General features: G+C 43.9%; 1 protein-coding gene across 5 annotated transcripts in view; it reads right to left on the minus strand.

The window, feature by feature from the left end:
• The window catches only part of camk1da (calcium/calmodulin-dependent protein kinase 1Da), a 238,680-nt gene that overhangs the window by 182,383 nt on the left and 31,363 nt on the right, over positions 1 to 24,934 (minus strand). For all 5 annotated transcript variants that reach the window (XM_069907465.1, XM_069907467.1, XM_069907462.1 and 2 more), the window contains exon 2: positions 1,092 to 1,223. In XM_069907465.1, the coding sequence (XP_069763566.1) occupies positions 1,092 to 1,223 (132 nt within the window). The remainder of the gene's footprint in view (positions 1 to 1,091; positions 1,224 to 24,934) is intronic.

Consider the following 24,934-nt stretch of genomic DNA (forward strand, 5'->3'; position numbering starts at 1 on the left):
CAGCCTCCACCACCACCCCTGATAAGACACTCCAGTCACCCACAACTCTGTGAAAAAACTTACCCCTGACGACTCCCCTAAACTTTCTTCCTTCCAATTTGCACACACGTCCTCTGGTGTTTGCTACTCCCACCCTGGGAAACAGGTGCTGGCTGTCCACGCTATTTCTGCCTCTCAGAACCTTGTCGACCTCTATTAAATCTGCTCTCATTCTTCTATGCTCTAAAGAGTCCCAGCTCTGCTAACCTTGCCTCGCAAGGCTGGGACCTTGCACATCCCAAACGTGCAAATGTTTCAGGAGGTTTCTTGGCTGCTGTAAGATGTACCCCGTTTGGTGTTGACTAAGAGGGGGTTGGTGGGAATGGAGAGAATAAAACAGATAAGGCAAGACTAGTGTAAATATGAATGTATGATGGTTGCCATGGACTTGATGAGGTTGAAGGGATGGGCTGATCCCAGCTGGAGACATGAGATCCCTCTGCCTGGAACTACCTTCCAGTCTCTCCCGACACCTGTATTCCCCTGATCCTGATCAGAGGGCCAACCTACAGTGAAAAATCATCCCAGGCTTCATTGATTGAAAATTTATTCTCACATGCCCCAACCTACAGTGAAAATCTTGCTTTTGCGAGCTATCCAGTCCAGTCAACCTCCAGGTATGCAAGAATAAAAACATTGTATGCATAGAACAAAAGCACTCTTCTCTCTCTAAAGTTAAAACATGATGTTGGAGAAACCCAGCAGGTTAAACAGTGTTCTTTATGTAACAGATAAGGATACATCACCAACATTTCGGGCTTCAGCCCTTCATTACGGTGTGAGCAAAATGTACACAGGTGTCCAATTCCAGTGCCTGCCGACATTTTGCCCCACCGTGATGAAGGGTTGAAGCCCGAAACGTTGGTGATGTATCTTTATCTCTGCTACATAAAGAACACTGGTCAGATGGAGGGTGACCAGTGCTTTTCACAGATTAGACATGACAAGCAGCACACCGCCCCCTCCTCCACTCCTGAATCTGGAGATCGTTCATCCTGCCTCGCCCACTGGTGACTCCGTCCCCACATCACATCTCGGTAACTCACTCTCACCTTCTAAGAACAGCGATTTCATTCTCGATGCTGCTTTCCTTGCCCTTCAAGGCCTTCTTTGGGATGCATTTGATGGCAAACATCTTGCCGGTGGCTTTCTCCTTTGCCATAACAACTTCAGAAAAGGCACCACTGAAAAATAAGAGAGAGAGAGGGGATCAGACAGAGTGAGGAAAAACCTCCAGCCACCATTACACAAAGGCCCTCCATAACTGAATGGTCATGTCTTCCTCTCACCCAGAGGTTGAGCTCATTTCATTTAATTTAGACATACAGCACGATAACAGGCCTTGCCGCTCAAATAACCTACAACCCCCAGTACATTTTTGAATGGTGGGAGGAAATCTGAGCCCCCGGAGGAAACCCACGCAGAAATGGAGGGAACGTGCAAACTCCTTACAGACCACGCAGGATTCGAACACGAGTTGCTGGTGCCATAATAACATTACGCTGACCATGGAAGGAATCCAGCAGCTTGGATGGATAAGAGGAGATTTCATGGATCATTACAGAACAGTCTAGGCCCTTCAGCCCATGATGGTTGTACCAACCTACTTCACAACAATCTAATCTTCCCCACCTCGCACCTGGGGGTTCAGGGTTTCTGGGTTCAGAGATGCTGAGAAGCTAGAGAGATTAGAACCATGGGCCACTGGCAGAGCCAAGCCTCGCATTTCTCGAGGCAGGGTCAATCCTATCTCCCAGTGATGTCCATGTAGATTTTGCATGTTCTCTCTCTGAACAGATGCTTTGGCATATCACAAAGGTGTGTACAGTTGGCCACTGAAGATTGTCCCTCGTGTGTGGGTTAGGGGTAGAATCTGGGGGAGAGGTGAGAGAATATGGGGAAAGTTAAATGGTTGGCAGGGGCTTAGTTACCCAAAGGGGCTGAGTCCATAGTATAGGACCCCAAGATAAGACATTTACATTCAGAAATGAAGTGAGATGTCACTTGACTCAGAGTTATGGAAATCTTTCGGATTCTCTGTCCTGTGGACAGAGATACAAGGTGGTAATGTAATTGACTATACTCATGGTCACGGAGAAAGAGTGGGAACTGGAACAGAAACCAGGATTCGATTCATAATGCAACACTGTTACAGTGTCAGCATCCTGGGATTGAATTTGCCACTGTCCCCGTGACCTGCGTGGGTTTCCTCCAGGTGCACTGGTTTCCTCTCACCGTTCAATGCGTATGCGGGTGTAGGTTCATTGGGTGTAATTGGGCAGCATGGGCTTGTGGGTCAGAAGGGCCTGTTACTGTGCTGTATGTCTAAATTTTTAAAAGAAGATTCGTCATGAACTTACTGAATGGAATGAAAACGCAGAAATGCAGGACGCTGTGAGACCGGCAGAGTGCCAGCAGCATTTCTGTGTTTTCACTACAATCACAGCGTAGGCAAACTCTCAGGATTGGTGGCATGTGGTCTTACAATTCCAAAATAAATGTTTAAAAAATGAGCAAACCACAATTTAATGAAACTCAGAGTTGCGATACAGCTGAGTTCATCCAACTGTGTGACATGGAAAGTTGCACTTGCCTCCGAGTTACTAAATCTTTCGCCAAACCATACTCAGTGAATAATGAGACCGTAAGAAGTAGGCCATTCAGCCCATTGAGTCTGCTCTGCCATTCCATCATGAGCTGATCCCTTCTCCCACTCGGCCCCACTCCCTTGCCTTCTCCCTGTAACCTTTGATATCCTGACTATTCAGATACTGCCAATTTCTACCTTAAATACACCCGCACCTGGCCTCCACAGCCAGCCATGGCAGCAAATTCCAGAGGTTCACTACTCTCTGGCTGAAGAAATTCCACTATATCTCTGTTTTAAATGAACGGCCTTCAATCCTGAAGTTGTGCCCTCTTGCCCTTAACTCCCCTACCATGGGAAACAACTTTGCCCCATCTACTCTGTCCAGGCCTTTCAACATTCAAAATGCTTCTATGAGGTCCCTCCTCATTGTTCTGAACTCCAAGGAGTCCAGTCCAAGGGCCGGCAGATGTTCCTCATATGTTAATCCCTTCATTCCAGGAATCATTCTCGTGAACCTCTCTCCAACGCCAGCACGTCCTTTCTAAAGCTGTACCCCGTACTCCAGGTTAGGCCTCACCGGGGCCTGATAAAGCCTCATCATCACATCCCTGCTCTTGTATTCTATCCCTCTAAATATGAACACCAATATTTCATTTGCCTTCTTCACCACCGACTCAACCTTTAGGGTATCCTGCACCTCCGAATTTTGGATGATCACCCCATCCAAATAATAGTCTGCTTTTCCCTGATAGACCAGTGATACAAAATGAACTCCAGCTTTCACACATGTCTGTCAGTGAAGGAAGTCCCAGTCAGCCCAACAAAGGAGCAGTCATTAAACCATTCATGAACTGATGTGGCAGGAATTTAAATTGAAGCTGTTACATACATGTCACAGCGTTCTCTCAGAAAGTATTGTCTTCCTTTTGTTTTGAGTGATTTTTTTTCAGGAAGTTCTACATTGTAGAGACAAGCCAAAATATTAGATTCCACAGATCAAATCATTGCATGGAATATAGGAGTTGGGAGGTGATGTTGAGATTGTATAAGACGTTGGTGCGGCCTAATTTGGAGTTCTGTGTGCAGTTCTGGTCGCCTAATTATAGGAAGGATATAAACAGAGTGGAGAGAGCGCAGAGAAGGTTTACCAGAATGTTACCTGGGTTTAAGCATCTAGAGTATAGGGAGAGATTGGACAGATTAGGTCTTTATTCTTTGGAGCATAGAAGGTTGAGAGGGGATTTGATAGAAGTATTTAAGATTATGAAAGGGATAGACAGAGTGGATGTGGATAGACTATTTCCGTTAAGAGGAGGAAAGATTAAAACAAGAGGACATGAGTTAAGAATTAAGGGACAGAGGTTTAGAGGTAACATGAGGGGGAACTTCTTTACTCAGAGAGTGGTAGCCGTGTGGAATGAGCTTCCGGGAGAAATAGTGGCGGCGGAGTCAATTGTATTATTTAAGAAAAGGTTGGACAGGTATATGGATGAGAAGAAGATGGAGGGTTATGGGCATTGTGCAGGGAGGTGGGACTAGAAAGGGGTGTTTGGTTCGGTGCGGACTAGAAGGGCCTAATGACCTGTTTCCGTGCTGTAATTGTTATGTTATATATATGTTATGTTAATGTTTCAGCACCTGGCCCTGCTCCCAGGCACAAGTTTTTTTTTAATTTTTAATTTTTCACACCATAAATCACATTAGTCATGATACACACTTTTTCCTTTTCACACATATACAGTGACATTTTCTCCCCCCTCTCCCTCCTCCCAACCCACCCCCCACCCCCCCCTCCCATCCATTTAAGGTATGCAATCTAGGATACATTAAACCAGTCAGACAATGTTGTCACTCAACAAAAATACACCAGAAATTCTACTGAGTCCATTCTTTTCTTTCCTTCTCCTTCCATCAACTTAGGAAATGATTGTCCCCGGTAGGTTTTCGCTATTGTATTTAATGTAAGGCTCCCATATTTGTTCGAATATTTCAATATTATTTCTTAAACTATATGTTATTTTTTCTAATGGAATACATTTATTCATTTCTATATACTATTGTTGTATTTTCAAATTATCTTCCAATTTCCAGGTTGACATAATACATTTTTTTGCTATGACTAGAGCTATCTTAACAAATCTTTTTTGTGCACCATCCAAATCAAGTCCAAATTCTTTGTTTTTTATGTTACTTAGGAGAAAGATCTCTGGATTCTTTGGTATATTGTTTTCTGTTATTTTATTTAATATCTGATTGAGATCTTCCCAAAATTTTTCTACTTTCTCACATGTCCAGATTCCATGAATTGTTGTTCCCATTTCTTTTTTACATCAAAAACATCTATCAGATACTGTTGGGTCCCATTTATTTAACTTTTGAGGTGTAATGTATAGTCTGTGTATCCAGTTATATTGTATCATACGTAGCCTCGTATTTATTGTATTTCTCATCGTTCCAGAACATAATTTCTCCCACGTTTCCTTTTTTATCTTTATATTTAAATCTTGTTCCCATTTTTGTTTAGTTTTACCATTTGTTTCCTCATTCTCCTTTTCTTGCAGTTTAATATACATATTTGTTATAAATCTTTTGATTATCATTGTATCTGTAATCACATATTCAAGGTTACTTGCCTCTGGCAAACTCAAACTGCTTCCTAATTTATCCTTCAAGTAGGATCTCAATTGGTAATATGCCAGCGCTGTATCTTGAGTTATATTGTACTTATCTTTCATTTGTTCAAAGGATAAGAATCTATTTCCTGAAAAACAATTTTCTATTCTTTTAATCCCTTTTTTTTCCCATTCTCTAAAGGAAAGGTTATCTATTGTAAAAGGGAGTAACTTGTTTTGCGTCAATATTAGTTTTGGTAATTGATAATTTGTTTTATTTCTTTCTACATGAATCTTCTTCCAAATATTGAGGAGATGATGTAATACTGGAGAACTTCTATGTTGTACCAATTTTTCATCCCATTTATATAATATGTGTTCAGGTATCTTTTCCCCTATTTTATCTAATTCTAATCTCGTCCAGTCTGGTTTTTCCCTTGTTTGATAAAAATCTGATAGGTATCTTAATTGTGCGGCTCTATAATAATTTTTAAAGTTTGGCAGTTGTAAGCCTCCTTGTTTATACCATTCTGTTAATTTATCTAGTGCTATCCTCGGTTTCCCCCCTCTCCATAAAAATTTCCTTATTATTTTCTTCAACTCCTTGAAGAATTTTTCTGTCAGTTGTATTGGCAATGCCTGAAAGAAGTATAATATCCTTGGAAAAATGTTCATTTTAATACAGTTTATTCTTCCTATTAGTGTTAGTGGTAAATCTTTCCAATGCTCTAAATCGTCCTGTAATTTTTTCATTAGTGGATAATAATTGAGTTTATATAGTTGGCCGAGATTTTTGTTTATTTGTACACCTAGGTATCTTATTGCCTGCATTTGCCATCTAAATGGAGATTCCTTCTTAAATTTTGAGAAATCCGCATTATTCATAGGCATTGCTTCACTTTTATTTACGTTTATCTTGTAACCTGACACTTCTCCATATTCCTTCAATTTCTTATATAATTCTTTTATTGATAGTTCTGGTTCTGTTAAGTACACTATAACATCATCCGCAAATAGACTGATTTTATATTCCTTGTCTTTTATTTTTATTCCTTTTATATTATTATCTTTTCTTATCAATTCTGCTAGTGGTTCTATAGCTAACGCAAACAATAAAGGTGATAGTGGGCATCCCTGCCGCGTTGACCTGCTTAAGTTAAATTGCTTTGATACATGTCCATTTACTGTCACTTTTGCTAACGGTCCCTTATATAATGCTTTAATCCAATTAATATACTTCTCCGGTAAACTGAAATTTCCAGGCACAAGTTGACAACTATTTGCACAGCGATTACTGAACATAAGGTGGTTTGAACTTGTATAAGCTTGAAGAGATAAGGATGATTGTGATGGGAGGTGCTGGGCCAATAAGAAGCCACACACAATGATTGACAGTGCCAACATCTAATTATGCTTCAGCTTTCATCCAATGAAACATCTCACGTCAAGTCAAGTTTATTGTCATCTGATGGTACAACCTGACGAAACAGCGTTCTCCAGTCCTTGGTGCAAACACATCCAGATGTAACACACATACATACAAACAAACAATACATATGCAGGGCAAGTATTTCATCTAAACAAACAAATAAATACTTTCGTGAATCTAAGGGTATTGGAGGGTCAGTGTGAGCAGTTTGTTTGGTCGTTCAGCATTCTCACTGCCCTTGGGAAGAAGCTGTTCCTCAGCCTGTGGAGCTGGCTCTGATCCTCCTGTATATCTTCCCCGATGGAAGTGGCTGGAAGATGCTGTGTGCTTGGAGGGGGGGGGGGGTGCATTAACTGGAAGGAGTCCTCAACAATTCAGGTTGCTTCAGAGGAACCAAAGTTGAAGCTGAGTTACAAGGCCAGGTTGGTCAAACGTGCCACAGAGAGTAGGGAAGGTTCCTAGATTGGTCCAGGTTTGATGAGAGACTGATGTGAAACTGGGCCTGTATTCTCTGGAGTTTGGAGAATGAAAGATCTCATTTGAGTGGCACAGTTATTGTAGAGTTAGCACAATGCCAGCGACCCGGGTTCCGATCTGGAGCTGTCTGTAAGGAGTTTGTACGTTCTCCTTGTGTCTGAGTGGACTTCCTCTGGGTGCTCTGGTTTCCAAGGTCACTGGCACTGTAACAACGTTGTGTGAACTCCTAAGCCTCCCATGGTTTATCACTTTTAATTTAATTAGTTTACATTTTTCGTTTGCAAGTGACTGTGTGGGCTGCAGCAAGTAGGAATTTCGGTGCAAATGTTGATTGTATAACGTGAATTACAATAAACTCATCATCACATCACCTTCCGCCCAGTTCCTCCTCATCCCCATCATTGCAAAGTGCTTTGAGAGACTGGTTTTATCACATTGAAATCCTGTTTGCCCGTCACCCTGGACTCTCATCAATTTGCCTATCGCACCAACAGGTCGACTGAGGCACTTCACTCTGCCTCGACCCACTTGACGGCTCCAACTCTTATGTAAGAATGCTGCTCCTTGACTTTACTTCGGCATTCAATACTGTGATTCCCTCCAAACTGATTGCCAAACTTCGCCAGCTTGGTATCAGCTCACCCCCTCTGTAATTGGATCTTGAACTTTCTGACTAACAAACCTCAATCTGCTAAGTTAAGCATTCTCTTCTCTTCCATTCTCACCCTGAACACCAGCGTACTGCAGGGCTGAGCCCTCTCCTGTATGCCCTTTTCATCTATGACCATTCCTGTACATGCTTCTAATTCCATAATCAAGTCTACACATGACACCATGATGGTTGGCCTGATCAGAGGGGATGATAAGACTTGGTACTTAATCCTCAGAAGACCAAGGAGATCATTGTGGACTTCAGACATGCTGGAAGCCACACTCATACCCCTATTTACATCAATGGACGTGCTGGAACCTGTAACAAGCTTCAAATTCCTTGGTGTCCACATTTCCGATGATCTCCCCTAGTCCCTGAACTTCTCCACCCTGATCAAAAAGCTGTAACAGCGTCTTTATTTCCTGCAGAGCAGAAGAAAGTTCACCTCTGTCCCAGGATACTGATGGGCTTTTACCACTGTTCCACAAAGCATACTCACCTCTGGCATCTCATTGTGGTCTGGCAATTGTCTCGTATCAGACCGTAAAGCACCGTAAAGACCGTAAAGCACTCCCGTGGGTGGTGAAAACTACCCAGCGGCTAACTTTGGACCTTTTGTTCTTCTTCCATCCGGTTGGATACCAGGAGCCTCTGCCCTCAAACCAGCGAGCTCAAGAAGAGCTTTTTACCCCGAGGCCGTGACCCTGCTGAACCTTAAATCCCAGCGCTGAGTGGTCCCGCATTCACGTTGGACTGTCAGTACTTTTAGAATTGAATGCGCTTGTTTTTATTCAACATGCGGTTATTTGTATACAGCACTGTTTTTTAACTTCTGGTTGGACGCTAATTGCATTTTACTTGGCTCAATTACAATAAAGTTGAATCTAATCTAATCTAAATGTGGAGAGTGACATGGAGAGATTTATGGAGGGGATTCAAGACACCAAGGTCCTGGAGGGTGAAGGCACAGACCAGTGTTGGAGCAATTAACTTCAGGGATGACGGAGAGAAACTGGTAAAGGCTGTTGGCCTTGAGGTGAATTTGTTACTGCCCTAAGTGCTCAGATCCATTGTCAGAGTACATGCATGCCATCACATCCAACCCTGAGATTCTTTTCCCTGCAGGTGAGGCAGAAATTACCACTTATTAGTAATGCAAAAAAAACACAAATTACACATGAAAACAAATAAATGTAAACAAACTGGCTGCAAACAGAGAAGAATAAAGATCTATAACATGCAAAGTAAGAATCTTTAAATGATGGAGTTTGTTATTGAGGAGACTGATGGTGGAGGGGTAGTGGTTGTTCCTGAACCTGGTGATGTGAGTCTTGTGGCACCTCTTTCCTGATGGCAGCAGCGAGGACAGAGCGTGTGCTGGGTGGTGTGGATCCTTGATGATTGCAGCATTCCCTGTAGAGGTTCTCGATGGCGGGGAAGGTTTTGCCTGTGATGTCCTGGCCTGTGTCCACAATCTTTTGCAGGGCTTTATGCTCAGAGGTATTCGCATCCCCATACCAGACCGCAATGCAGCCAGTCAGCATACTTTCCACCAAAAACATCTGAAGAGATTTGCCAGGGTTTCTGATGTCACACCAAACCTCAGCAAACTCCTGAGGAAGTAGAGGCACTGTCGTGCTCATCTGAACACAGTGGCAGCACAATGGAACAGCGTACATCAGACCAAATTAGAAGGTTAGAAGCAACTTGGAAAATTCAGAGGAATAATGTCCCAGGGAAAATTGGAAAACTAGAGACGCAATAAAAATATTGAAGATGTACATTTCATCAGCAGGAAACAGTCCACCAGCCATGTGTCAATCTGAAATAACGCCCTCCTTTTATTATCAGAACCTAAAGAAAATCTCTGCTCCTCCACAGGTTATCAGGAGGTCACTAATTCAGTCTTTCTGGAAATCCTGGAAGCCGGATAACAGACAAACCAATTGCAGTCTGCTGTTGTGTGACCGTTGACCTTCGAAGGGAATTCGCAGGTGCTAATCTAATCCAAATCCTTCAGGGCCTAAGAGGATTCAGAGTCTGATTTAAAGCAGGTGCATTCGAAATGCTACTGCCAGTGAATTAAGGGCGAGGTTCCAATGCAATTGCCAACCAGACCAACATGGAAACCAAACAAAACCATGTCAAGTTCTCGAAAAAGGGCCCAAAACATTGGTACTATATCTGCCTCCTATGGACCAGCTGAGTTCCTCCAACATTTTTGTGCGTTTTCACTACAATCACAGCATCTGCAGAATTTTGTGTGTCTTTAGTGCCCTGAAGTCCTTTTTATTAAAGGTCTAGCAATAATTATGCTCCAACAGACATTTTAAAGAGCAGGACTGGGGTCAGTAAATGATCCCTTTCCGGAGTGGGAGTGAGGTGGAGGTTGGGTGGCTGAAAGGGGTAATTGGCCTGTATCCACAATCTTTTGCAGGGCTTTATGCTCAGAGGTATTCGTGTCCCCATACCAGACCACAATGCAGCCGGTCAGCATACTTTCCACCAAAAACATCTGAAGAGATTTGCCAGGGTTTCTGAAGTCATACCAAACCTCAGCAAACTCCTGAGGAAGTAGAGGCGCTTCCACGTTCTGCTTTCATTAAAGGGAAGGTGAAGAAAGACCGAGGGCAGAAATTGTTTCATGTCCACAGGTCAGGTGGGTGGGTGTGGGATCTCACTGAAGCATTTCAACTGCTGAAAGGTGTGGACAGAGCAGATGCAAAAATGTTGTTTTGCAAGATGGGAGAGTCTAGGAATGTCAGAATTGAAGGGTGCTGTTTAGAAGAGATTTCTGCAGCCAGAGGGTGGTGAATAAATTCCTCTTCTTCTTTGTTTACATTTCATCTTTTGGAAACATGTATTCGCTCTTGAGTACAGTTACTGATACGTAGAATTTCTGCCTGGCCCGCAGGAAAAAGAATCTCAGGGTTGTATGTGCTATCACACATGTACTCTGGCAATAAATATAAATGTTTAATTCAAAATCCAAACACAAAATGCTAATAACACGCATCTCAGTTCCGCCAAACCTTCTCGGACCTGAACTCTACCTCTCTCCCCTCCAACGTTGCTATTTCTAGTTTTCTCTGCACTGATTTTGAGTCTCCTTTGCGTTGTAATGTGTAATCTGTTCACTTGCATTCAGGCCGGCATGGTTAGAGTTTAGATCCGGCGCTGTCTGCAAGGAGTTTGTACGTTCTCCCCATGACTGAGTGGGTTTCCTTCCACAATCCAAAAACTTACAGGGGGTGTAGGTTAATTGGGAGGCACGGGCTCATGGGCCAGAAGGGCTTTTTACCAGGCTGTACCTCAAGATTTATGTATTTTTTTCTCATGGCTGGGAGAAATAGCCAGCATTATGAGAGGCATGGACAGAAAAGACATTTAGGATCTTGTTCTGGGCTAAAAATGTCACATGTGAGAGGACATGCATTTAAGGTGCGAGGGGTGTAATCTTTAAGGGAGAGGCACAGGGTGAATATTTTACCCAGAGAATGGTGGGTGCCTGGAACAGGCTGCTTGGGGAGGTGGTGAAAGCAGATGCAACAGGAGAATTGAAGAAGCAGCCCAGCAAGCAGCAGAAATGTAGTTTAATTTGCCATTGTGTGTGTGGCTGAAGAAAGCAGCCTCTATCCTCAAGGACCCCCATCACCTAGGCTGTACCCTCTTCTCACTGCTTCTGTCGGGAAGGAGATGCAGGAGCCTGAAGACAATCACCCAACAGTAAGAACACAACTTCTTCCCCTCCACCATCAGATTCCTGGACGGGCCATGAAGCACAGGCACTGCCTCACTTTCTCTCTTTTTGGACGAATTATATATTTTTTCAATCTTGTATTTGCAGAACTGTAAATTATAGCAATCTTGCACCTGTAAGGAATAATACTGCTGCGGCAAAACAGCAAGGTCCGTGACACACATTTTTTGTGACCGTGAACCTGATTCTAGTGCTCAGAGCAGACATCGAAGGCCAAACAAGCTGTTCCTGCTCGGTTTGATGTTTTAACGCTCAGCAACAATCGAGGAGGATTGTAGTCAAGCCAAAAATACAGTTCCTTAAATGTTCCTCATTTGTGTTTAGTCCTTTGACTGAGAGACATTAAATAGATTATGAAAAGCAGTTCAACAATGGATTTCACGTGTCTGTGCACCATCCATCTTAACTCATGAATATAATGCATTTTTAATGTGTTGCACAGCTCCTTTCAAGATCACTGTGTGTTATGGTTTTCATTCTCTCGGCCACTAATTATTAACAAAGATTGATTTGTCCGCATGGGTCGTGAAACGTCGGCTGTGAGCCACACAAATGTGGTCAACTTATTGGAGACAGAGAGAGCTTCACGTAGGATTAGAAGAGCTTCCCTCTTGAAAAAGAGAAAATGCTGAGAACTGCAGATCAGGCAGTTGGGGCCAGGCCTAAAATTGTTAAGTTTCTCTCCACAAATGCTGCCTGGCCAACTGATTACTTGCAGAATTTCCTCTTTCTTGCATTTTTATTCATTTTCTGCAGGCTGAGTGAGCATTTAATTTCCAGTCCCTAAATGTCCTTGAGAAAGTGGAGGGGTGCTTCCTCCTTGAATCACTACAGTCCGTGAGGTGCGGGGGGGTGGGGTGCAGCAATTCTGCGTGAAGCAATTCCCCCGAAAGTTCCCTTTACCCTTACCCCATGTCCTCTAGTTCTTGTCTCACTCCACCTCAGTGTAAAAGGCCTGTTTGCATTTACTCTTTCTGTACCGCTCATGATTCTGTATGAGGGGGGGGGGTCAGCAGTAGAAGGGGTAAGGAACTTCAAATTCCCGGATGTCAACATCTCTGGAAACCTTTCCTTGGGCCAACACGTCGATGTAATCACGAAAAAGGTTCACCAGAAGCTTTGCTTTGGGATGTGACAGGAAATGTGTAAACACCACACAGACAGCATTGGAGGTCAGGATCGAACCTGGATCACTGGTTTTGTGAGAGAGGCTGTGGATCTATTTGGTGCATCTTTATATATGGCTCCTACAACTTCCCAGATAAAAGTCACAGAGAGAAAATAAACCATGAGAGCATAAGGAATTAGAGCAGGAGCCGGCCATTCGGCCCGTCGAGCCTGCTCTGCCATTCATTAAGATCATGGTTGAGCTGGTCATGGACTCAGCTCCAACTACCCACCTGTTTCCCCATAACCCTTAATATCCTTCCCTACCATTTTGCTCGGGTACCTGCAGACAATTTTCCAGACTTTGATGAAGGGCTCAAGCCTGAAACATTGATTATGTATCTTTATCAAACACGGTGTCTGCAGACTCATGTTTTATTTCAGAAAGCTATCTCTCTCTCTGTGTATCTTAAATACATTCACTGAGGCAGGTCTCCACTACTTCCCTGGGCAGAGAATTCCACATATTCACCTCTCTCTGGGAAAAAACAGTTCCTCCTCTCTCTGCTGCTGACGGACGAGCAGAACATTGGCCCCTACACCCCCATGTTTACATGAGGACCATAATTCCACGCATTACTCTGGGCATCCAAGGGATAACTCTAACCCCACACCGCCTCCCAAAATGTATCCGACATCTTGGCTGGGTAAAAACAAGTAGAATTAGATGAAGAGAATGAAGGGGGCCAGATTAACTACCAGTGTGGCCAATAACTTTGAGTACAGTAGTATCCCAAGGACCATGACACAAGCTGCCAGTTCTCTGCAGAAATCCACTTAAGGGATTTGCCTTCCAACCAGACAGATGGCATTGACATCGACTTCTCAGGTTTCCATTAGGACCTTCCCTCCCTTCCCCCCCCCCCCCCCAATCTTTCCTCTCCCCCAGCTCTGTCTCTCTCTCTCTCCCCTTTTTTCCTATCAGAGAGCCAAATCAATTCTCACCTTTCTCTCTCTCCTGACCTCCTATCATATCCAATTAACACCTTTTGTCTGTTGGTCTGGGAATCTACCCCTGTCCTTTCTCCCCAGACTTTTTAATCAGGCACCCGCCTACTTTTTACTCAAATCTTGAAGAAGGGCTCAGGCCAAAAAGTGGTCATTTAAAATTTTTAAATTTAGACGTACAGCAGAGTAACTGCCATTTTCGGCCCACAAGTCCCTGCCGCCCCATTACATCCAATTAACCTACAACACCCAGTACATTTTGAAAGGTGGGAGAAAACTGGAGCCTTCGGGTAAAGCCCATGCAGACACGAGGGGAACATCCAAACTCGTTACAGACAGCGCGAGATTTGAACCCCAGTCCTGATCGCTGGTGCTGTAACTGGGTGGCGCTGACCGCTATGGCCACCATTCCACGAAAGGAACATTAAATTTCCTTTTCCTCATCCACCCAGGGAAAAAAAAGGGATCGCCTCCCAGAAAGTCCCGCAGATAATCTTCGCAATTTCCTGAGACTGTAATTTTGTTTGAAAATCATAATTTGCTTTCTGAGAGTCTGCTTTGTACAAGATGTGGAGGAATTTCTTCAGCCAGAGGGTGGTGAACCTGGAATTTGTTGCCACGGGTCATTATGGAGGTCAGGTCATTGGGTGTATTTAAGACAGCGATTGTTAGGATCTTGATTAGCCAGGGCATCAAAGGTTAAGGGGAGAAGGCCAGGCAGTGGGGTTGAGTGGGGAAATGGATCAGCTCGTGATTAAATGGTGGGGCAGACTCGATGGGATGAATGGCCTATTTCTGCTCCTATGTCTTATGGTCTTATATGAGAGGCAGGAAGGTGTGGGGGAAGTGAGTGAGAAATAATTATTTTAATCCTTTATATTGGATTTACTTATTTGTTCACAGGAAGTTAACCACCGATAAAGCAACTGTCTGTCCCTAACCCCTGCTGAACAGAGGGAACAGTTAAACGTTAGTCACAGTGGGCACAGTTATGGTGAAAGACACATGCAGTGTCCCTGCACAGAAACCATACCTCTCCATGACACGTACTCACTCTCCATACCATCCTGAATCTTCCTTCCTGCAATATCCATCCTAAAACCCAGACCTGGTCCAGATGCACCAGCTCATCATCTGCTTAGCCTGGGCATGTAGCATCCCAATGAGCAGCAAGCACATCCAGGGTTGTCAATTTTTTCAAATGTAATTTTAATGATCCAGCCCTTCCAGCCCACGAGCCCGTGCCGCCTAATGACACCCAATTAGCTTACAATCCCCGTATGTTTTTGGAGGGTGGGAGGAAACTGGAGCCCCCAGGAAAATCCACCTAGACACGGGGAGAATGTACCAACTCCTTACAGACAGCACGGGATTCGAACCCCAGTCGCTGACACTGTAACAGCGTTGCACTGACCGTGCCTCCTCATTCTTTTTTCATTCCATTCTGCTGAATTATTTCCTCCTCTTGAAGGTCATTAAAGTAAGTGGTCCTTGGGGGCTTCAATTCCCCACCCAGACACAAATATATAATCCTAACTCTCTATACACTGGGATTAGCCAGTCCTCCCTAACCCACCTCCAGTCCATTCAGAATGCTGCCACTAGGGTCCTGGCAAGTGCCAATCAGGACCATATTATCCTAATTCTGGCCTCCATCCAGTGGCTGCCGGTGCGGCTCAGAATCAACTTTAAGCTGCTGCTATTTACGTACAAGGCCCTCCCCCACCCCCCTCTTCACCATCTCTCCCATCTGCTTATGCCCTACTCTGCTCCCAAACAGCTCAGGACATCTGGCTGCTCCATGCACTAAATGCACTCAAAGGGGAGACTGGGCCTTCGTGGTTGTGGCCCCCAAACTGTGAAACGTAATTCCCTTGACCATTAAATGAGCCCCTCCCTCAACTGCTTCAAATCCAGGTTAACAACTTACCTTCTGTCGTTAGCGTTTAACGTCTGAAACCATTTGTATGTCCCTAACTTCTGACAGCGCTGCAACATTGACTGCAATTGTGGTCTATTTATAACGTCTTAATCCATTGACCGGGAAATAGTTGTACTAGTTTCAATCGATTGCCTTGGTTTATATAACACTTTGGTCAAGGCAAGTTGGTAAAAAAGAACTTGAACTTGTTTCTTGTTATAATTAATTCTCCTACTGAAATATTACGTTGCCACTGCAGGTTGCCATGGTCTACAAATGCTGCACAAATACATTCTGTTTCTGTTTTGACAAGAGGTTAGAATGTGGTGTTGCTTTATTAAGAGTACGTTGGTTCATTATTGTTCCACTGGATTTTCTACCTCACTGTTAATAGACCTCTTAGTACACAAACAATGTGGCCTTGCACTGTTTTAATTGAACGTTATCTCTTTGACACCACACACTGCACTTTTGTTTTCATTTGGACCTCCTACTGCACTCAAAGTTCAGGGTGACCTGCCTGGATAGCACACAGCACAAAGTACTTCCACCGAAGGCACACAGAAGGCTGCAGATGCTGGAATCTGAAGCTAAAACATAATCTGCTAGAGGAACTTAATGGGTTGAGAAGTATCGATCGGGGCTGCACGTTTAGCATGGTGGTTATCACAATGTCATTACAGCGCCAGCGAAGCAGTTTCAAATCCCACACTGTCTGTAATGAGTTTGTACGCTTTCCCAATGTCTACATGGGTTTCCTCCAGGTGCTCCAGTTTCCTTCCATCCTTCAAAATGTCTGAGGTTTATAGGTTAATTTGGGTGTAATCGGGTGGCATGGGTTGAAGTGGCCAGAATCGGTTTCTACCGTGCTGTAAATAAAATTTAAAAGCATGGTCGATGTTTCATGCCAGAACTTGCTTCTTTTGGGAAAATGACAACAAACAGTTCAATTCAGAAAATCCACTGAAGCCATTTTGTCTAGAAGTTGAAGCGATACAATCTTTCTGAGAATTTTATCTTCAAAGATCAGAGTCAAAACTTGTCTCAGTCTGGCCACGATCTTTAGCAGTTGTTGGAACATGGATCTTAATTTCTTGTCTACAGGGTTTATTTTTTTATTTTCATGAAGATAATCGTTTAAATTTCCTTAAATTAATAATCTGAGAACTGTGCATGGTTAAGAATCACAAAATAATCAGTTGGAATGAGATATTTATCCCTGGTGATTAGTTGACAATTACAAACCTCTTCCCCCTTGCAAATTTACATATGTTAGTGGAAATTGCATAATGTAATCCCTAATAAATATTGTTGTAAGAATGATCTGGTATTAGGACAAGCCAATTAGTCATACTATAAAGTACAAATCTGTCAGTGGATAAACCCCAAGATGATTTCACAACTACAGTCAGTAAAATTCTGTTGAGGTTGGATCAAAAGTGGTAAATTGGTTTAAAGAATACCTAGGTTTATACATCTGTTTGCTTTTTTTCCATTGATCTGCGTTTAAAGCAATGAAACTTGTAAGATGCATTATCCATGCTGATTGAAGATGATTGTGTTTGGATAAATCAGCTGCCACTTCACACAAAGAGAAGAGAAATTTAATATAAATGTGACGCAAAGTGTAGGAAATCCTGGCATCCCAGAGTCAGGCAGCCTCTGGGGAGGTGGGGGGAGCGGGGGGAGAGAGAGCGCGGGTAAGAGGGAGAGGGAGGGAGACACAGGGCTGGGTGACATTTTATTGGTCTGAAGTACTAACTGCACATTCTGCTTGTTTGTATTTCATACAGCACTACACAAGAAGTAAACCTCCAACACCCTCATTATTGACAGATGATTCAGGCAAGAATGAGTTTCGGAGGTAGAACATTATACTAATCAGACAGGCTCAAAAATTTAAAGAGGCAACAATCCCATTTGTTGGCCACTTAATCAATCATATTTGGAGAAATTTCCTTTGGATTACCAACTGTGAACATGGGCAAGGGAAAGGCAGTGGAAGTGATGCATGCTGGGAGGTTAGACAAGGCCAGAACATTCACAATGAGATACGTATCCTTTGCTTTGTTCCAACTGAACCCTGTTCTATGTACGGGATGGTACAGTTGCCGCAGAGAAATCAGTGGCCAATCCATAGGAGCATTAGAGTGGCAGAAAATATCACTGGAGTCTCCCTCCTTCCTACCATTTCCCCCCCACCCATCGATGTGATCTACTGGGATTGTTATCTGAAGAAGGTGCACAAAACCATTGAGGACCCCTTTCACCTTGTATACAGCGTCTTTCAGCTGCTCCCGTCGGGGAAGAGATCCAGGAGGATCAGAGCCAGCACCACCAGGCTGAGGAACAGCTTCTTCCCACAGGCACCGAGAATGGTGAACGACCCAAGGAACTGCTCCCACTGACCCTCCGAGACGCTCATATTCACGAAACAATATAAATGTATTTATTTATTTATTTAGATATGGTCTATATGAATACTTGTCCTGACTGGGAACACGAGCTGTAAAAAGTGATCTGCTGCCACAATTTATGTATCTCCCAGAGAGCAGTGAACCTGTGGAATTCTCTGCCCAAGGAACCAGTAGAGGCGGCCTCATTGAATGTACTAAAGAGAGTTTGATTGATTTTTACATACTGGGGGAACTAAGAGTTATGGGGAAAAGGCAGGCAGATGGAGCTGAGTATTTCATAGAGTCGTACAGCACAAAAACAGGCCCTTTGGTCCAATTCATCCGTGCTGACCATGGAGCTAGTTCCATTTCTCTATGTTTAACCCTTTCCTGTCCACGTATCTATCCAAATATCTTTTAAACATTGTAACTGTCCCCGTCTGTCCTCTTCCTCTTGAACCACACAGACCCCACCCTCTTCATGTTTAAGACTGCCTGGGGAGAGGATGTTTCCTCTTGTCAGAGATTCTAGAATAAGGGGTCACTGTTTAAAAATAAGGAGTTGATTAGACAGAGGTACGACTCAGAGAGCTCTGGGTCCTTGAATCCCTTCTCCATCAGAGTGCGTGGAAGTGGAATTTTTGACTCTTTTTAAGATGAAGGTTAATTCATCCTTGTGTGAAAGGTAAACAAGCATAGGCAAGAGAGAGGAGGTAAGACTGCAGTCAGCCCATCCATGATCTTGTGAGCGGCACGGTTAGCGTAACACTGTTACAGCGCCAGTGACCCGGGTTTGAATCTGCCACTGTCCATAAGGAATTTGTGTGTTCTCCCTGGGGGTTTCTTCTGGGTGCTCCAGTTTCCTCCCACATTCCAAAGAAATCCGGGGCTTGTGGGTTGATTGGTCATGTGGGTGTATTTTGGCAGCGCGGGTTTGTGAGCCAGAAGGGTCTGTTACCGTGCTGTGTTGCTAAAAAATAAAAGGGGTAGAGCTACAATGAGGGGCAGAATAGCCTGATCTTGCTACTGTCTCAACTGCCTGTCAGACTACTGGGTGGGAACATGGGGGTTTTCCCCCCTGTGCACCATGGCAAAGAGGGCAAATAGATCTGAAGCCAGTCATAGCATCTGAAAGCTGAGAAACAGCTTCTTCCCATGGGCTGGTGAACTGCTCCATACAAATCCTCCAAGCCTCTATGAGTTAATCAGCAGTATTTATAATACTGATTGTATTTACATATATGAATATATGTGCTGCATATGCATCATTTATCTGTATGTGTGTTATGTCTGGTTGTGTGTTGGCGTGACCGGACAGCGGAACGATTAGTGTAGTGGTTAACGCAACGCTGTTACAGCGTTACAGATTGGGACTCAGGTTCGAATCCAGTGCTGTAAGGAGATTGTATATTCTCCCCATGGGTTTCCTCTGGGGCTCCGGTTTCCTCCCACCCTTCAAACATACCCTGGAGTGTAAGTCAATTGGATGTAATTGGGCTGCATGGGCTCATGGGCCAGAGGGTCCTGTTACCATGCTGTACGTCAAAATTTAAATTTTAATACTGTTTCGTCAGATGGTACTTATGATAACAAACTTGAACTTTAAGTATTGGTTGAAGTTCAGGTGGGCGAGTGGGGTTGGGGAACACTTCAGTCATGTGGTCAATGGTCTCTACACTCCCCACCCACTCACTGAGCCCAAGGTCACCACAAGACCGGTCTCATCCTTCCTGCCATTTAGAAATTATTTGACATTTCCTTCCAGTTAACCAAAGGTCACTCACATCTCTTTGAAACTATTTTCTGAAAGTCTCCTGACTGCATGGTGTGAAAACTAAAGTCAGGAGGGGCATTGATGAGAGAGATAAACACAATATCTTTCAGAACAGGGGAAGGTAACACGAGAGGGCACAGATTGAAGGCGAGAGCGCTAAGATTTAAAAGAGACTCGAGGGACAAGATTTTCACACAGAGGGCGGTGTGTGTGTGGAACTAGGTGTCAGAGGAAGTGGTAAAGATGGGGACAATTACAACATTCAAACAAAGTTTTTGGAAAGGTCCACAGTTTAGATCGAAGAGGGTTGAGCAGCATCAGTGGGTGAAAAAGAGCGGCCAATAATTTGGGCTGGAACCCTTCACCATATGGGACATGGTCAGCAGGGAGATGGGCCAAAGGGTCTGCTTCTAGGCTGTATAATAACCCTGTGACTCCTCTCCTCCACATTTGCACAACTGGTTGGACCACACATTCACAGTGACAAGAGTTGCGCTCGAGAGGGTGCCCGTCACCCTGAGATGGAACAATTTTAAGGCACTCTTCTTGCTGGGTTTTATTGAATTGGCAGCAAGTACAAGTTTGGAAGTATTCTCTGCATGAATTTTAATTGCTGGCTTGCAGCAGTAGCACCTGATGGCGTACCTGGCAGGGCACTGAAAATCTGCGCCAGCCAACTAGCTGGAGTGTTCACAGACATTTTCAACCTCTCATTGCTGCAGCCAAAGGTTCTCACCTGCTTCAAACGGGCCTCAATCATCACAGGATACAAATGAAGTACAGATATGGAATAACTCATGGTACAATGTTTACATACCATCAACTGAAAACCTACTTAAAGGACAAATTGGGAAGCAGGCTGAGATTACCTGAAGGAAGCAGCTTTGAATATGTAATTACAGAAACAACGATAATAAAAAGATTTATTACAAACATGTACATCAAGCTGCAAGAGAAGAAAAATGTTGAAATAAGCTATAAACCCAAACAAAAGTGGGAAAAAGATTTAAACATAAAGATAAAAAATGAAAAATGGGAAAAGCTATGCTCCGGAAGTATGAGAAATACAATAAACACGAGGTTACGCATGATACAATATAATTGGTTACACAAGCTATACACCATGCCCCAAAAGTTAAATAAATGGGACCCAACAGTATCAGACAGATGTTTTCTCTGTAAGAAGGAAATGGGAACAACAGTACATGCAATTTGGGCATGTGAGAAAGTGAAAATGTTTTGGGCAGATCTAAACCAGATATTAAATAAAATCACAAAAAGCAAAATACCAAAAAATCCAGAGATCTTTCTTCTAAGTAATATAAGAAGTAAAGAATTAGGCCTCAAACTGGATGAAGAGCAAAAAAGATTTATTATGATAGCCTTAGCAGTAGCAAAAAATGTCTAATGTCAACTTGAAAATCAGAAGAGAGCCTGAGAGTACAGCAATGGTACACAGAAATGAATAACTATATTCTATTGGAAAAAATAACATATAACTTAAAAAATAAAGTCACATTATTTGAACAAATTTGGGAACCGTACATGGAACACAACAGTGAAGTCCTACCGCGGACCTCCACCCCCTAAAATGACAGAATGAGAAGACGACAAAAGGAACTGACCCAGTGTGTGAAAGTAGATGACACAATTTTCTTGTTTATTTTCATTGTGTGAGAACATTGTTTAATGGGTTTATTGTATGTATATGTTGAACATTTAGTGGGTAGGGAGGGAGGTGGGAGGGAGGGAAGGGAAGGGAGGGGGGAAAAAGGGGAGAAAATGCCACTGTGTATATTCAAGAGGGAAATGTTTATGTGTATTTTGATTGATATAGTTCATAGCGTGAAAATTTTTAAAAAATTTTTAAAAATCATCACAGGATGGAGCAGATGAGCTCCCTCAATGACCATGTCCCTGTCACACTCACATCCACTATAATGAAATGGTTTGAGAGGTTAGTCGTGGCCAGAATTAACTCTGGACCCACTGTAATTCACCCACCGCCACAATCAGCTGATGCAATATCACTGGCTCTCCGCTCAGCTCTGGATCACCTACACGTACACCAGGCTACTCTTCATCAATTACAGCTCAGCTTTCACCATTACACCCTCAGTGGTGGTCCAGAAACTCCAAAACCTGGGCCTCTCCACCTCCCTCTGCAACTGGTTCCTTGACTTCCTCATGACCACAGTCAGTCCAAATCGGAAAAGTCTCCTCCTCACTGACTATCAACACAGACGCACCTCCAAGGATTTGTGCTTAGTCCACTGCTCTACTCACTCCACACCCAAGTTGGTGCAGCCAGGTACAAATCAAATGCTGTCTATAAATTTGCCAATAGCACCACGGTCATCTGCAGAATCACAAACGGCAATGAGGAAATGTACAGGAGGGAGATAGATCAGCTCGTTATGTGGTGTCACAACAACCTTGCACTCAACGTCAGCAAAACTAAGGAACTGATTGTGGAATTTAGGAGGGGAACACCAGGAGAACATGAACCAGTCCTCATCGAGGGATCAGCAGTGGAAAGGGTTAAGAACTTCAAATTCCAGGGTGTCAACATCTCTGAAGATCTGTCCTCCATGTCAATGCAATCATGAAGAAGACTCGCCAGTGGCTATACTTGGTGAGGAATTTGAGGAGATTCGGTACATCACCAAAGACTCTTGCAAATTTTTCCAGGTGAACCATGGAGAGCATTCTGGCTGGTTGTCTGGTACAGAGGCACCAATGCACAGGACAGGAAAAGGCTACAGAGAGTTGTGAACTCAGCCAGGCCAATGCCATCATGGACATCCATCTTCATTCCATTTCCAGACATCCACAAGAAACAGCCTCTATCCTCAAGAAACCATCCAGGCCCTGCCCTTTTCCCTTTGCTCCCATCAGGAAGGAGGTACAGGAGCTGAAGATGAACACTCAGTGGCACAAGGTCAGCTTCTTCCCCTCCACCATCAGATTCCTGTACCACAGACCCTACCTCACTACCTCTTCTTTTTGCACTAATTCATTTATTTTTAAATGTAATTTATATTTGCCCCAGTGACGCTGCTGCAAAAGAACAAATTCTGCGACATGTTCGTGACAATGAATTCTGATTCTGAACCTGCCAGCATTTCACAAAAGAAACTTCATCAATGATTGCCCCAATTGCCAATCATTTTATACTGATTCATTCTCTGTGGAAGGACACGGTGTCCACACAAACTTAATTCAAATACAACAGAGCCCAACAGGAACACTATCTTTCATTTTTATCACATACTGTAACGGTTAGTGTGTCATTATTACAGAGCCAGCGACCTGGGTCCAAATCTGGCACTGTCTGTGAGGAGTTTGTACGATCTCCATGTCTGCATGGGTTTCCCCCAGGTGTTCCAGTTTTCTCCCACCCTCCAAAACATACCGGGGGGGGGGGGGGGGGGCGGTTGTAGGTTAATTTGGTGTAATTAGGCCGCACATGTTTCAATGGCCGGAATGGACTTCGACCGTGCTGAATCATTAAATTTTAAAAAGTATTTATAGTCACCCCTCAGCACTTTCAAACCCTGAATCAGTCTGACAACATTAGGGAAACTTTGCTGTCAGACCCAGACTGCGCACCAGGGCATCATTTCTACTGCTACCTCTCAACAATAATGGGCCTCAATGATTACCACCCTATGGCACTGGCCTTCACCATTATTAAATGATTCACCTGGTGATGAAACACATCAAAGTATACCTCCCAGAGATGCTGGACCCATTTCAATTTGTCTATAGGTGAAATTGTTCCACAGACCGATTACGTCATCCTGACCCACTTGGAGAACGACGCCTCATACGTCAGACTACTGTTCATTGACTTCAGCTTGGCAATTAAAACAGTCATTCCCCAGAGGCTGATGGGGTAGCTGTCCTCCATGGGACTCAACATCCATATTTGTAACTGAACTCTGGACTTCCTAACGGAAAGACCACAGTCTGTCTGGGTTGGTAGCAGAATGTCGAGCGCTGGCAGGGCTGTGTTCTTAGCCCACTCCTGTTCACGCTACCAACCCACAACTGCAACACCAGATCCAGCTCCAACAGTGTCATCAAGTTTGAAGGTGACACAACAGTCGTTGGCCTCGTCATCAACAACAATGAGTTGCTCTACAGAGAAGAGGTGGAAAATCTCGTGAAACCATACAAGAGTAACAACCTGAGTCTCAACGTGGACAAGACGAAGAAGATGATCGTGGACTTCAGGAGGGCCAGGAAGGACCACCCTCCACAACAACTCTGTAGTAGTGAGAGTGGAGAACGCCAAGTTTCTTGGAGTGCACTGAACCAGTGACCTATCATGGATACTCAGCATCTCCTCACTTGTCAGGAAGGAGCAACAATGACTGCAATTCCTGAGAAGACTGAAGTGGACAAGGCTACCGGCCACCATCATGTCAACCGTCTACAGAAACTCTATCAAGAGCATCCTGCCCGGCTACATCACAGTGTGGTATAGTTGCTACAGAGAAATGAATCGGAGGTCAATCCACAGGAGCATAAGAGTGGCAGAGAGGATCACTGGAGTCTCCCTCTCTCCCAATCAGTGTGATCTACCAGGATCATTGTCTGAAGAGGGTGTATAAAATCATTGAGGACCCCTTCTATCCTGCACACAGCATCTTTCAGCTGCTCCCGTCGGGGAAGAGATCCAGGAGGATCAGAGCCAGCACCACCAGGCTGAGGAACAGCTTCTTCCCACGGGCAGTGAGAACGCTGAACGACCAAAGGAACTGCTCACACTGACCATGAGACCCTCATATTCACGAAACAATATCAATGTATTTGTTTATTTAGATATTGTTTATACGAATACCTGTCCTGCACGTGTATTGTTTGACTGTACGTGTGTCATGTCTGGTTATGTGTCTGCGTGTTTTGCACCAAGGACCAGAGAACACTGTTTCGCTAGATTATACTAGTACAATCGGATGACAATAAAGCTTGACAACAACTAAGGAACAGGGAGCGGGGCAGGACATTCAGCCCCTTCTGTAACCGCATCACGACCGAGCACTGTCACCATTTTCCTGCCTGCTTCCCAAACTTCCCAGAGCTCTCGGACTTGCACACTTAAGGGCTGAGGGGCAAGAGGCCAAAGTGTTTCAACATTCCAAACCGTTGCTCTATACGTCG

The sequence above is a fragment of the Narcine bancroftii genome, chromosome 13 (assembly GCF_036971445.1).
Source record: "Narcine bancroftii isolate sNarBan1 chromosome 13, sNarBan1.hap1, whole genome shotgun sequence".
NCBI classification, from domain to species: Eukaryota; Metazoa; Chordata; class Chondrichthyes; order Torpediniformes; family Narcinidae; genus Narcine; species Narcine bancroftii.